Consider the following 16,022-nt stretch of genomic DNA (forward strand, 5'->3'; position numbering starts at 1 on the left):
TGAAGAAAATAAAAGCATTAATTTGAGAAGATATATGCACTCATATGTTCACTGCACCATCACTTACAATAGCCAAATACGGAAGCAGCCCAAGTGTCCATCAGTGGATGAATGGGTAAAGATGTGGTATTCCCTCTTGTGAATATTACTCGGCCATAAAAAAGAATGAAATTTTGCCATTTGCCACAACACGGACAGACCTAGAGGGTATCATGCTAAGTGAAGTAAGTCAGACAATGACAAATACCATATGATTTCATTTATATGTGGAAGCTAAAAACCAAAACAGAAACAGACTCATAGACACAGAGAAAGAAATTAGCTCTCAAGGGATGGGTGTGGGGGGATGGTTGGCAAAACTGGTGAAGGGGCTTAAGAGGTACAGACTTCCAGTTATAAAATAAGTAAGTCATGGGGACATAATGTACAGCACAGATGAACCTAGGGGCAGGGCAGGAATAAAGATGCAGATGTAGAGGACGGCCTTGAGGACATGGGGCGGGGGAGGGGTAAGCTGGGACGAAGTGAGAGAGTGGCACGGACATATATATACACTAGCAAACGTAAAACAGATAGCTAGTGGGAAGCAGCCCCATAGCACAGGGAGATCAGCTCGGTGCTTTGCGATGACCTAGAGGGGTGGGATAGGGAGGGTGGGAGGGAGGCTCAAGAGGGAGGGGATATGGGGATATATGTATGCATATGGCTGATTCACTTTGTTGTACAACAGAAACTAACACAGTATTATGAAGCAATTATACTCCAATAAAGATGTAGTAAATAGAAAAAGAGAATATAATCAACAATATCCCAATAACTCTGTACAGTGACAGATAGTTACTAGACTTATTATGATCAATTTGTAATGTATATAAATGTCAAATCACAATGTCGTACACCCAAAACTAATATAATATTGTATATCACCTATGCTTTAATTTAAAAAAATAAATAAATAATCTTACACAGATCAAGTACAAATTGTAAGATACATTATTCCATACTGGTCACCCTAACAGTAAAACTTAACAGAATTAGAATCTCAATGCAAACACAAACGAAATCAACAAAATTATCCCCAAGTAATATGATCATCTGCCCTCTAAATGTTAGTATCTGTTTCTTATACTTTTATTTTTTATTTACTTACTTTTTGGCTGTGCCGTGTGGCATGCAGTATCTCAGTTCCCTGAACCCGTGCCCCTGCAGTGGAAGCCCAGAGTCTTAACCACTGGACCATCAGGGAAGCCTATGTTTCTTATAGTTTTAAATGCAATGCAACAGGATACAGAAAAGGACACAGAGATGTTAACTAGAACACTAAAATATTAAATCCCCATGTACCCCAAATCTAATTTGAAGACCTAAATGACTGGGTTTAGAGTACAGGGTACCTATTTTGTGCTTTATATTTCAGTAAATATAAAAGTTACAGTTTTACAAAGTTGGTTAAACAGGTTTATGTAATATGAACTGTAAAACAACCAAATTCTATACTGTGAATAAGGTCTTCAGTCATTTTTCTACTTCTATAGTAGAGTCCAATGATAATGTATACCTACAAAGACAAAAAGATATACTGAAATCTCTTCTGAATCACTAAAAGGAAATTAAATTGTTTTCAAGATAGTTTTTGCTATTATTTACTGTTTCTTTGAAAACTTGTAATTCACAAATCGTATACACCCACATAAATGTATGTACATACAGCTACTATACCTCAGATATACAAACGGGTCATTTCCTAATTACTGAATAAAGTAAACCTTATTGTAGTATGGTGTGTCACAATTACTAATTATGCATTACTTATGCAATCTTTCAAATAAATGTCTTTTAAAAACGTCTGCTTTGTGGAATGGAAGCAGATACTAGTCAAATTTACCAGAGAAACCCACAGAGACTTACAGGATGGGGTTCATCATTTTATGATCAATGCTGTAAACTACAATTAAACAGCTGGCATGCTGTTTAGCACAATCAGAACATGAAATTGAGAGATTTTTAAGAGTAAAAATGGCAAACAGAATATGAACACTACTTCTTTAATCTGGGTACTGAAGAACATGTGCTACCTTTTTGAAAAAATCACAAACATGTTTCCTGGGACACCAGAAATATACTATGGGAGATTTTCAAACATCAAATTAGCATCTTTCAAGAAAATGAATGTCTACAAATATAGAACTTGAATAAGCTTCAAGGTGGAATGAAATAATCTCCATCTGTGATTAAGACTGGGAGATTTGTGGAAGCATGGTCCTTCTTGTCTGCTACATTTCATCTGACTGCCTGAATATTACCCAAAAAAGGGCAATTAATCAGAAAAAGTAGAAGGCCGCAGCTAAGAAAAGTAAGGGACAATAATGGTGTAGGGCTATGAAAATCTGTTACATTACCCATCCCATTAAGCTCACAGTAAAAGATGAAATACAAAGTGAATTATTTTATCTTTTCTGTGATGTACCTCCCAAATACATACCAAGTACACATAAAAATATGCTCAGTGAAAGGTCTAAGGCTTGTTTAAAGAACTTGAAATTCTTAAAATGACTCTGCTTTGTTAATCTATGTGTCTGTTTGTTATATGAAATGACAGAGGTCTACACTGTGTGTAAAATCACCACTGAAACAGGAACCTAGGGATCAGTAAGGAGATTTTTAGTATGTATAACCCTGTAACTAGTCTTTCACAAACCAGCAGGCTGCAACCTTATGCTAGATTCTCCTTGTCCTGAGTTGCTATAGCGTTTAGGGGTTTGCCCTTACATAAAAGGCAGTGCAGTGTGGGTTTTGGCAGGGATCTTGGGATGGTAATAGCACACAATGTTAAGGCAGATGATACTTTCTTTGACAGTTAAGGGAAATGGGTATGTCACATTTCTTCCAACTCTGGCCTATGAGTTGAAGTCAGGCTATCACACTCAGGTGCAACACTGTGAAAAATATGAGAATTTAGTCTTACGGGGACTCAGCTTCCTGTTTGGCCCTGGGACTCTCACTTCCAGTAGCACCGTAGGCTCAGAAGGGAGTCTACTTTCCACAGAGCGGCTGCAGAAATATTCCAGTGCCTTCAATGGCTAAGAAGTAAAGCTCTCAGCCAAATTCTGGAAGCGGACCTGGAAAATAGTCCCCAAGACTTGTCCTCTTCAGTAGCTTCTCTGATGTACAAGACTCATTTCTACAGCAGGTAACTTTATTATTGGAGGCAATGAGAACGTTGGGAAATCCTGTTTCAGAGTGAAAATGTAAACAGGGTGATGGAAGCATGAAGCATAAGAGCAATTCTTTAACCCACATAAGATAGAGATGGATATTGACTGATATCTTAAGAATACTACAGATACTTGGAGTTTGCTGACCCAACTGCAAACTACTACATACATATGATATTCTTTCAAAGTTGGGTTTTAATGGAAGTAAAGACTTAGAACGAGCAGAAGACCATGTTTCTTGAAGCTATTTCTAGTCTGGTCCTCTTGATATATCTAGATTTTTGGATCTTATGCATGCTTATACTATCTCTTAAATATTAATAAGACAATGGCCCTAAAATTTTTACTCATATGGAAAACACTGTGTGAAAAGCCTTGGAAAATAGAAACCATTATTAATGAAGTACCTTCTAGTTCACTTTAAACCTTGCTCTAAACATCAACTAGTCTGCCTTAAAATCCACTGTAGAAGCTCATCTACCTGAACTGAATTTCATAGTTTAAACAAACTTCGTATCTGTATAAACTGGTATAAAGTACTTTGGATTTCTACAATGACAAATCTGAAAAATATTTTAGGTTTATATGCCACCAGAGAGCTCTCTTGTTCAAAAACATTTTAAAATTCCTGAATTCTCTTCAGGGATTCAAAATGATTAAAACTAATTTTTAGGGGAAAAATAGGAATTTCCACAAGTAGTCATATTAAGATGAGTGTTTATTAAGTATTTTTAGTCTGGGTACTAACTAAAATACAGTTATTAAACTTGCCATAAAAAATTCATAGTCTATTATCCCTATAAAAGGAAAACTATAAAAACAAGAAGTTTAGAAATACGAAGATGAAAAGAAATGGATCACATCTGCAAAGTGTCCGAGTTTAACAGGCGGTGCTCATAAAAGGCCAGAGGGCTCTCACTTCCTAACGAGTAAAGCTGAACAAAGAATAAGGGACTTGCTGTGAGGTAAAAAGTGTAGTCTATGGAAAATAAGTGCTCAAAAACCAGTCAAATATTTTTCCAAAGACAAATTTTGTTCCTTTTGGGGAAAAGATGTTACCAAATATATAAATGAAAATATTTGATAGTGGGAGATACATTTCTTCTGTTAAAAAAAAAAAAAGGAAACCAAAAAAACCCTTCTCTAAAAAATTCCATACATATTCACCTTTAAAAGAAATGAATGGGTCTTGTGAAACCAGGTTTTTCTGTACTTTTCTACTGGATTATCTATTTTGGTAAAGATTATCAAGATAAAGCTAAATGTAGGCTAACTTTGGCATAAAAATGAAATGTGGAGTTATAGATGGTAGCCTTTTTAATGTTTCCCAAAGTAACAATTGTAAGCTAAGGAAGTGGGGCTCTGTGTTGAGGAGGTGGTAATGGAAAAACAGATTTCGGACTTTACAATTTCTATTTTATTTTAGCTAGTTAATAGATTATTTCTTCACGTATCACTAAAAACATGAGAAAATTTAAATATTTATTTGACATGTTTGAATTAAACATAAAATGTTAAAGGCTAAAGCTGGATATTTGATTTTTACATGAAGTACTAACAATATTTAAGCTTCTGGGGGATGTGTTCATACGTCATGAATAACTTGCTCAGGAACATAAAGATACATGTTGGCTAAAGCTAAACGCTAATATTCTTATTTGCTGGCACAGAGTGATAAATGTGGAGTTCTAAGCTGATGCCCAGCACGCTACAGGTGATTTTGCTTAGTAAGAATTTTAACAAAATCCCATCTATGTGGAAACTCAAATTAAGTACCACCCACTGGCTGGGGAGCACATGTCACTGTCTCATAGTTGGTTTCATTTCTGTTAGGACCAGTCTTCAGAGTATGGGCAACAGCTTACTGGCTTTAACACGTCACTCTGATGTACGATTTAAATCCCACTATTTTGAACGCTTTATTTAAATTTTTTAAAATTAAACTTTTCAAACATATATAAAAACAGAGAAAAGTATAACTAACAACCCCCCAGATTTCATAATTACATTATACCACACTTTTATGATCCATTTATCTTTTTCTTTTCTTCTGTTAGAGAATTTTAAAACAGACCTCTCATATCAGATGATCAGAACTCTAAATACTTCCGTTTGTAGCTCTATAAAATAAGGACTTCACAAAACTACAATTATTCCATAATGCCGTATAATGAGTTCATATTCAGAATTTTCCTGATGTCTCAGAAATGTCTTTCTTCAGTGGCTTGTACTAGTCAGGCTGAAATAAGGTTCACTGATTGCGTTTTTGATTGTTACTTAAGTTCTTTCGATCTAGAAAGGATTTCCCATTCCTTCATTTTCATTTTCTTGGCTCACTGCTGGAACCATAGCAATAAACTCATAGGATGCGCCACATTCTAAATGTTGGATGGCTTTCTCGCGGTGGCATTTACACATCTTCAAACCTCAATTTTTCCTGTAAGCAGAAATTTAGAGCTAAAAGCTTTCAGGTCAAACTTTTGTGGTTAGAATACTTCATGAACAGTGCTGTGTACTTCACATGACGTCACATCAGAACTTTTACATTTGCTCAGATCAAGCAGCCAGTTCAAGTGGTGGCAGCCTGACCTTTGTATTTTCAAGTTCACCATCTTCCTTTCTACTAATGCAAGGATTCTCAACCTTGGTTGCACACTGCACAACTTGGTTGTCTGGCGTGGAAATGGAGGGCATAGAATTTAGAAACTACTGCCGAGTCCCATGCCCAGAGATTCCAATTCAATCAGCCCAAGTTGTGGTATGAATATCAGGATTTTTAAAAACTCCCAAGGTGATTCCAATGTGCAGCTAGGATTGAGAATATAGAGGTTTTTGCATACACTGACAATCTTTGCTTGAACGAGTGATTTCATTAGGGGCTGTAAATTGGTGATTTTTCTAATTTTATTGTTCTTTCTACATTTATCAGCAGGAATTCTTTGGCATATTTAAGAAATCTTTAGATAGCCAGTAGTGACTAGGGTTATTTGGTGATCCTGAAATAAAATCTGTATAGGACAAGCGGGATAAAATTTTAATTCCTCTCTTTAATTACTAGTAACTAAGTTGATTTAACTATGAGTAAGGCAGTGGTTCTCAAACTGCAGAGTGGAATCAACTGGGGAGCTTTAAAGACTATTGATTTCTGGTTTGGGCCCCAGACTTTTGGATTTAATTGTGTATCAGGAGGGCCGGGAATAATATTTTAACAGCTCCACAGGCAATTTTAACGTGCAGCAAAGTTTGGGCACCTCTGGAGTGAGGTGTTGGTACCCAAATCACCTCTAATAGTGATAGTATTTCTTGCTTGTTTTGGTAATCGTTTTTGCATTTTTGTTGACAGAAAAATGTATCTGATAACTTTGAGACAGATATGAAAAGAGAAGAAACCAAAGCTGATAGGTATCATGACAAATTTATTAAATTCCAAGATCAGGCTTGTCTCCAATTTCCGTAAGAATGAATCAAATAATAGAATGGTCAGTGGTATGCTGAAGTTTCCATGCAATGTTCTGATTTAATGAATATTTAATAATTATTTCTGTAAATGATTTTACTCTATTTAATAGGTAGACAGAGCTTATGATACAGGGAAATTTGAAGCAATTTTTTTAAATACTCATGAGGATTTACACTTCGTATGTTACTACCCTCTGGTAGCATGGGAAGCATGATAGGCATGACACTTGGTATAGGTAGGAATATATGTTTGTGGGGACCTATTTGGACCCTGAGAGCTGGCATGAAGATTATTCTAAACTAAAGATATTTGAGATTCAACAGATGCAGAAGGAAGCCTTTTTGGAGCTTCCCTTATTTCACTAAAAGCAGAAAAGTCCTGGGAGTGAGGCTGTCATGGATCCCTTCTGGGGGAGTTTTATGGAATGAAAAAAAAAAAAAATCGGCGAGACCACTTGCACCTGTGTAAACAAACATCCTCACAAACTGTCCTATCTCCTGTTTGCTCCCCTAGAAATCCACTTGTTCTTCCCATATAAGCCTCTTTCGCCTGCTTCCTCTCCCCTAAGTTAGGTATATAAGCCCCCAACCCTAGTCATTGAGGGAGCTACTTCTTTTTTTTTTTAATTTTTAAAATATTTATTTATTTATTTGGCTGCATCAGGTCTCAGTTGCAGCATGCTGATCTTCATTGAGACACATGGGATCTTTCGTTGCGGCGTGTGGGCTCTTCATGGCTGCATGTGGGCTTCTCTCTAGTTGTGGCATGAAGATTTTCTCACTCTAGTTGTGGCACGGGTTCCAGAGCGTGTGGGCTCTGTAGTTTGCGGCACGCAGGCTCCTAGTTGAGGTGTGCGAGCTCAGTAGTTGTGGCACGTGGGCTTAGTTGCCCCACGGCATGTATGATCTTAGTTCCCTGACCAGGGAGTGAACCCGTGTCTCTCGCATTGGAAGGCGGATTCTTTACCATGGGACCACCAGGGAAGTCCCTAGGGAGCTATTTCTTTTGTGAGTTCTCATATGCATATGAATACTTAGGGTTTTTGAAAAATTATTATTAATCTGTCTACTGTCAGTTAAATTCACAGGCCCCCAGTTACTTAACCTAAGAGGGTAGAGGAAAAATCTCCCCCCCTGCCACATACTGCTAAGCATTTTCGGTGGGCAATTGGACACTATTTGCCAAAATAAAAATGTATACACCCTTGCTCAGGCAGTTCCCCTTAAAAATGTAATCAGCAGAGACACTCAGATGTGCAGTGAAAAATTTTACCACTGCTTGTCAAAGGGCAAAGTTGGAAAAAACAAAATATTCACTAATAAGGGACTGGTTACATCAATTTTCTAAACAATAGATAGCCATTAAAAAGGAGGCAGATCTTTATAAATTGACACAGAAACACATGCATAGTTTTACTATGTTGTTAAGGAAAAAAACACTTAAGTCATAGAACAATGTATAACATATCCTCATTGTATTAAAAACAAAACAAAACAAATGCAAATGTGTGGATATTTACACACACACACCCCTCAGGTTTTCTGTGTGTGTGTGTGTGTGTGTGTGTGTGTGTGTGTGTGTTTGTGTAGGTATGTGGGGCAACAGCCATGGTATGGGTAGACGTGGCAATGAAGGAAATTTTTACCTTTTACTCCAAATTCTTCTAGACAATTTATTTTAAATAAGAAGCATGCCAAAATAAACAAATAGACAAAAATACACACACACAAAAGCATAACTTACTTTTGTAACAAAACATGAAAAAGTGGTGATTAGGAAGCTACAGCACTGCAATTGTGGTAGGAAGACTATAATGACTATGTTACTAAAAAAGGTCTGAAAAAATAGGGGAGGAAAATCTTGGGACCCCAAGGCCAATATTAACAGAAATTCATATTCCTCTTGGTATTTGGAAGAGAAGCAGAAATAAAATTTTGTCATTTATACAATTTAGTCATAATAAATCATAACATTCAAAATCTGTAGTAAAATAATAGTCCTTTATCCATGATTGCTAATTTAATATTCTATTTATGAATATGCATGATATAACTTCCTACTGTGGGGACAGACAGCGCACTCCAGCTCTGGAGGCTGCTCCTTGTCCTAATGTGCAGGGAAGAGGAGGGGAGGGGTAGATTCTCAGGCTGATGCTGCTCCCCTCCCCTCATTTTACACACAAGTACTAAAACTGGCAACTGCCTAGATTCTAGTAATTTTCCCCCGAAACAGAAAAACTGTGAAATTGTGATTTGTGACAAAATTCACAAATTCACAAGTTTACAGGATGTGGCTGGAGGATTTAAGTAACAACCCATGATCACTTTGACAAAAGGACTCAATTTATGGCTTCAACAGCTTCTTTCTGGTAGGTAGGGCACATGGTGTTTGGTTATCTTTATGACTGAATTGGTGTGCTTTTTCTTAAAAGAGAGGTAAGTCCAAGCTTTTTTTCTTTAAAAGATATCCTCCATAATATAATATTTTCCATCATGAAGAAGTATAATTACTTGTGCATAAATTTGCATTCTCACTTTCTTCGGGTCTTTACCTATTATTCTAATATATATTTTCTGTGATTCTGGAGTTTATTTTTCTATTTTATTATATGGGTTCTTAAAAGTTACCTCAAATTTTGGTGGAACGTAAGAGACTGTACAAATACATACATTGGTAAGAGATATGAAGACATGATTAGTGGAAAAATGGCACACTAACAAAAGAGGAAACAGGAACCCTAAGACAACATTCCCTCTTCACTCTTTTTCAGCAGAGTATACATAAACACACCCACCAAACCCAAGGTCATAAGAAATGCAAGGCTAAGGAAAGAGCAAAGCCACAACAGAAAATAATAAACTCTCCTCTTCATAAAAGACAAGAGGAGGTCCATTTATGTTTTTAGAGAGCAGACATGTAATGCTGGTAAGCTAGAAAATACAGAATAATGAAGAGAGACGGCAACAGAAGGGCAAGATAACAATAAAGCGTATATGCTTAAAACAACTTTATTATGTCCAGGGGAGCTTCTCCTTAAGATTCCTTCCCAATCAGCCTAGGAAAATAAAAATGTTTTGTAGAATGGATGATTCTTCCCCACACTTTGGGAGGTTATCTCTTTGAGTGTCCAAGGCCTTGGCTTTCTGCTTTGCAACAGCCTGCGATCCTTGGTACAAGTTAAAAATCAAAAATCAACCAACCAACCAATCAACCAACCAGAAAACACAAGTAAGCTGATTCTCCTGAACTGAATCATATAAATGAAAATCTTTTCTGCCTAGGGCATCTTGAGCTTTTCCTTAGAAAATGACTCTGCAGTAAGTTAGCTATTTAAAAACAAATTCAGCAGTTGGTCTCAATTTCTGGCATTTCAATGGAATATTGCTGAAAACTCCTGAGTAGGCAGGGATCACTCCCAGGTAGTGATCAAACTATTGCCTTGCTAACAATTCACCTTATGGCTGAAAAGCTTTTCAAGCCAAATTTGTAGTAAACCACACACACAAAAGGTAGAGAAACTATCTTCAAGTAATGTTCAAAATATTAAAGAAAAATGAGGAACAATAACAGACCTTCAATCCTAAATCCTTTCAAATAATCCTTTCTTATTTAGGAAACCAAGATAATTGAATAAAGATGTTTCTTTTGTCAAGACCTATCCAAAGACAAAATAGACCAAAGACCCTTTAAGTATTTTCTTATAAGCCACCCCTACCTCATTCTGGGTGGGACTGCCAAATTCTAAAAACAAGATTATTTTCATATTACATTCAGGGTCTCTGCATGCAAACTGGTAAAGAGAAAATAACAGTTAAACTTTACAGGAAAAGTAGCAGCAAAACTGTCATTTCATCCCATTCACTTACAATCAAACTTCTAAAGGGCATCTATAACTGCTCAGAAAAAGGAATATGAAACCAATAAGATTTATATCTTTTATTCATACAATTAAATTTCAATTTTCTACCCTAATCATTAGAGCTTATTGCCATGGTTACAATTTAAATACCTTAAGTATGGTTGAAAAGTAGGCAAATTTAAGAAAACACACAAGAAACGTTAATGTAATTAAAGTAATAGAGAGTAGAATAAATATCAGTTGTGTTGGCTGTGTTTGAAAGTTAATATACTTCCCCCTCCCTGCAAAAGGAAAAAGGGTAAGTAAAACTCCCAGGTTGGAATATGAGTTTGGGCAGCAGTAAGGGATGAAGTATAGTTATCAGGTGTGAATTATGAATGTCGCTGTGGTGAGGACAGTTGAATTACTAGAGTTGTATTTCCCTAACACTAAAGTATTTGGGGAGCTATCTGGCATGTATTAAAAATATATAATACTTATATATTAAATGAAATATATATATAATATTTTATTTATAATATTTTATTTATTTATCTATCTATATTTTATGCATTAGTAAATCATGAAGATGGTGGTCAAATGACTGAAGCTGAGTAAATGCACTGGAGGGGAGGAGAGGCAGAAAGGATGCCAAGGGCCCAGATGTTCATTCTCCATCGTGCGTCTTCACAAGCGCATTCTCTCCATATGTAAATCCATGCAATTACACACCGTGCCCACCTGGCTTTTGGCAGTTAAAAAATCCACAACTGCCCCCTCCACCTCAGTTCAGTCAGGATGTTTCTCCAGCTCTACTTCAGGCAGCACTGCTGGCATGGCTGTATCTCCTTCATGGTTCCAGCTAATGCTGGAAAACTCGCCAGGTCCCACCTCCCACCACTGCTCCAGTTTGGTGGCAAAGCCACCCAGCCCCTTATCCCTGCAGTCTTTGACACGGCAGCAACTTCCAGGAAGGACCACTCCTTTGGGTGGTTGGGCCCTGACTGACACAGCTAATTCTCCTTGGGCTACAAAGAACTCTCACCTATCAAACACTAGCCCTCCAAGAGAAAAGGGCAATGGCGGGATATCGAAACATTTTGTAGATAGAGATATAAACGATGACACTCATGAGGGAGTATGAGAGGACTGGCCTCATATAGCTAAAGGGAGGGAGAATGAATACAATCTTTTTAGGAAGGCAACTTGGTAATACATTTAAAGAGCCTTAAAAATGTTCATATAGGGGCTTCCCTGGTGGCGCAGTGGTTGAGAGTCCGCCTGCCGATGCAGGGGACACGGGTTTGTGCCCCGGTCCGGGAGGATCCCACATGCCGCAGAGCGGCTGGTCCCGTGAGCCATGGCCGCTGAGCCTGCGCGTCCAGAGCCTGTGCTCCGCAACGGGAGAGGCCACAACAGTGAGAGGCCCGCATACCGCAAAAAAAAAAAAAAGTTCATATAGTTTGAATAGTTTTCTTCCTAAAAATCTAGCCTAAGGTAAATCAAAGCTGCAGATATAATTTTATACATAAGAATATTTACCATAATGTTATTTATTACAATGAAAAGTTAGAAACAACCTAAATGTCCAAAAATAGAGCTATGGGTAAACATGGTATACACTTGTAGTTTTCCTTTACAGAATCCACCCCCGTCACCCCCAATTTTAAGTGTATAGAGTTATATACCTTCACTAGACTTGAAACACTTAAGAGGGCAAGGATATGTGTTTTAAACATTGACAACTATGTGCTAGCCAACTAGACTCTCAAGAAATATTTTCGGAATAAATTAATGATGCAGTATTAAACATGAACTTATAGGAGAATTTTACATTAAATGGTACGTGTTTGCCATAACCAAGTAGCAAATGCACTGTGTATTTTTCTTTAAATTGAATTTTTCAACTCTCTTTTTAACAGTTCATAGCATTGCTATTTCTCCTGAGGAATGTTTAAATCAGGTGACTTTTTGCTCAAACGATTTCCAGTGGCTCCCCATGATGTGCAGGAAGTTCAAAGTCCCTGGTATTTACAGATCTCTATAATTTGGCCCAGTGTGGCTGTCTAGCCTTTGCACATCTTATCATCTCTCAAACTAGTTTCAAATGTTCCCACAAGACATTTCTGTCGTCTCTTCTGCTGCCCAATGACAGTGCCCTCTCCACAGCCGGGCTGCTGGTCAAGTCCCAGGCTCTAGGCTCATCCTCTCTGCAAAGCTATCTCAAAAGTGGGCTGTCCATTTAATGACAATGTTTCCCACATAATACTTACTTGGTAGTTAACCACATACTACTTCATGCCATGTCTTCCCTTGCATTAAACTGCTGTTTGTAAGTCTTCTTGATAAGTAGCCTTTCACACGTCTCTTCCTAATCTATGGTTTGAGTAAAATACTACATTTCTTGGGAATAGGTTCTTTACAAAATGGCAAATTGCCTTGTATCCACTATAAATAATGCCAGAATCCTGGGGCCAGGTTCAGGTAAACTCAGATACCAGGCATTTGGTGATTTAAGTTTTACTCAATTCAAACCTTGTTCAAAACCTGCCGAAGTATTCAGATATCAAGGCCTATTCTAGCATTCACACATTGCTGGCATTGTCCTTTACATTATGAGAGGTGAGGGAGGTGAGGGGCATATGTGTGTGGAGCCCAACACTGTCTGACCAATGACACGTATAGTACTTGGTTCATGATGTGGCTACTCAGGAAGCGTTTAATGAGTGAAGACTGAGTATGAAGATATCGAACATCTGTGAAAGTGGCAGACACTCTCCTCAATGCAATTCATCCTTGACATGAGGTGAATTTAGGGTAAAAAGAAGAGATAAAGAGACTATGTTAGAATTTTCCAGACTATTTTAGAAGCTATCAGGTGGTCTACATCTGGATACATAAGGAAAATGAACATTTCAGGCAACTCTTCTCTTGAGTATGAGAAACACTGTAAAAGGAAAGACCTTGACTTATATAACTGATATCCCAGATTATACAAAAACCTTTGGGAGGGCATCCCTGTATTTCTTTATGATAAAAAATTCAGATACTGAATGGATATTAAAAAGGTTTTGATGCCCAATGCTTTAACTTCTTTACAGCTGGCATATATAAATCTATTCAAGTATGTTAAAAAAAAATTAAGCATATTAAGAAAGTACTACTTCAAAGCAAAGTAGCTCAATATTGTCACTATTAAAGGCTTTGCTTGGCTGATTTCACCAAGAAGTAGTAATTTAAGAGAGCAGGCTCTGTCTGTGCAAAACTAAAGGAAGATATTTTATATGATTAAAAACTCATACCTGTTGATCTCCAAGGAAATGACTTCTCAGTTGAGCTAGAGAAAAAGAAGGAAAAAAAAAATGGAACATTTACTTCCTTTGTCATAAAATTTAACTTTGGATCTGTTTTGCATATAGACATTTAATTTTCACATTTAATTATATAAAAGTATAAAAACCTCAAACAAAATTTAAAATGACTGTTCTAAGTTAATTTTTAGACAGTATTAAACCCTCCACATCAATCTGGGACAAAACTGTATTTCCTGGAAATTAAGGCAAGTTATAGAACGACTTATAAAGTTGTAAAACGACTTACAAAATGACATAAAAAGTATGATTCTCCTTGGATAAGACAAATACAATAGCACAACTAACTGTGACCATCATAGTACTTATATGAAGTACTACACTGCTTCGTGTGGAATAACTAATATGAAAACTACATATAAATTAAAACAACATATACATTATACTGTACAACATATACATTAAAAAGAACCAAAAAGGCTGTTAAGAAGTTCATTCAATTTACTTATTTTCAAAAGAAGCCCTAGATGCTATAATAGACACATAAGTTAACGGGGTCATTTTGAACTGAATGTTGCCTTATAAAATTTAAATATCCTAAACCTTTATATCAAAATATAAGGTTTTACAAGCTAGGAGAAAATTTTAACTGTATATTTTTCTTGGTTTATAGAGTATCAATTTTAAAAATTTGTGCATAAAAACATATCTGTGCCTCCCTGGTCCCCCTCCCCCGCTTAAAATACTCAATACGGGAAAGCATGGTGCTTAGGGGATGGTGTGGTAGAACAAAGGTACAAGAGGCTGGATTATTAGGCATTTATTAAATGTCAGAGTAAGTACCTCACACATATTATCTCCTTTATATTATTCACAACAACCTAACGAATAGGTACATTATTATCTTTACAGATAAAAAAAACTGGCCAAAGTCTTACGCTAGTAACTGGAAGAGCTGGGATTCAAGCCCAGTATGGTTTGATTTCAAAGTCAGGGCTTCTCGCCACTGTGCTATATAGTAGAATAGCTTGTGATCCCATTTTTGCATTAAACACACACACACACACACACAATATGCCTAGGAAGAAACCTAGGAAAATAAAAACCAAAGTGCTAGCAGTTATTTCTGTGGGGTACAACTAAAAGGAGTTTTTTCCTTTTTAAACATTTGTACTTTTTTCCTGGAAATCAGAAACAAACACATACTGAAGTATTTTGGAAGTATTTATTAAGTTTATTCAAAAGGTATGTGGCTTTGGGCTTAAGGAAACTGTAACTTAAAGAAAGGGACATCCTTTCAGTGCCGTAGGTGTAAGATTTTAAGTCCTTGTTAGTTGCTTGATATTCCCCCCCAAGTCATTAAGTGGCTAATGAAATTCTTGCTGGTTAAAAATTCTAGATTCAGTAAGAATTCCCTGAACTTCAATTTTGTCTGTGCTTTGTCTTTTTGTTACCACAGGCGGAGCAGCTAACGTTCCAGGACCTTGAACTAGCTGCAAGCAGCGGGGCATGCTCTCAGTGAATGGAGTCAGTTAATGCTATCTTCAGCACTCTGGTCATGTTCCTGTACCTGATGCACGCCTAACTGATTTCAAAAGGGACTGATGGGGAAGAAAAAAAAGATGAAAATCTGGTCAAGTATCAGTAAGGGCACATCTATCTTGTTCCTGAAGATAGGTCATCACATTCTTATGACTTCAAAAGTGGTTTCCCAGACTGAATTTCAATTCCTCTTGAATATGTTTTTATTATTTAATTCTATCATCTAAATTAGTTTTCTAATCACTGAGCTTGCTATTACCCAACTGTGTTCCTATTAACATGTTCATATTTTTTGTCAATATTAAAATACATGGTAGATCAAACTGCCATCCAGAATTGTGTAATATACCTCAAGTTTCTTGGGAGTGATAAAGTCTGTTATCTTCTGATTGAAATTTACATAAACTTTAATGAAATATGTTTACAAGATTTTTATTCTTGAAGTTATAGATCACAGAATATAATTCATCTTAACTGCTCAAACTGGGCAAGGGTTGTGGCTGTTTTGCGCATCTCTTTAGGTCAAGTGCCCAGCATACTGCCTGGCACATAGAAGATGCTTAATACACATTGTTGCTGTAACACAAATTGTGAAAAAGTAATACCGGGTTCTTCATTGTTCTGAAAGATCAGGTGTATGTAAATTATTACTTACT

General features: G+C 36.8%; 1 protein-coding gene across 14 annotated transcripts in view; it reads right to left on the reverse strand.

The window, feature by feature from the left end:
* PKP4 (plakophilin 4) overlaps positions 1-16,022 on the reverse strand; it is a 253,207-nt gene that overhangs the window by 72,724 nt on the left and 164,461 nt on the right. For all 14 annotated transcript variants that reach the window (XM_032637160.1, XM_032637170.1, XM_032637169.1 and 11 more), the window contains one exon: positions 13,816-13,850. In XM_032637160.1, coding sequence (XP_032493051.1) covers positions 13,816-13,850 — 35 coding nt within the window. The remainder of the gene's footprint in view (positions 1-13,815; positions 13,851-16,022) is intronic.

This window comes from Phocoena sinus, chromosome 7 (genome assembly GCF_008692025.1).
Source record: "Phocoena sinus isolate mPhoSin1 chromosome 7, mPhoSin1.pri, whole genome shotgun sequence".
NCBI lineage: Eukaryota > Metazoa > Chordata > Mammalia > Artiodactyla > Phocoenidae > Phocoena > Phocoena sinus.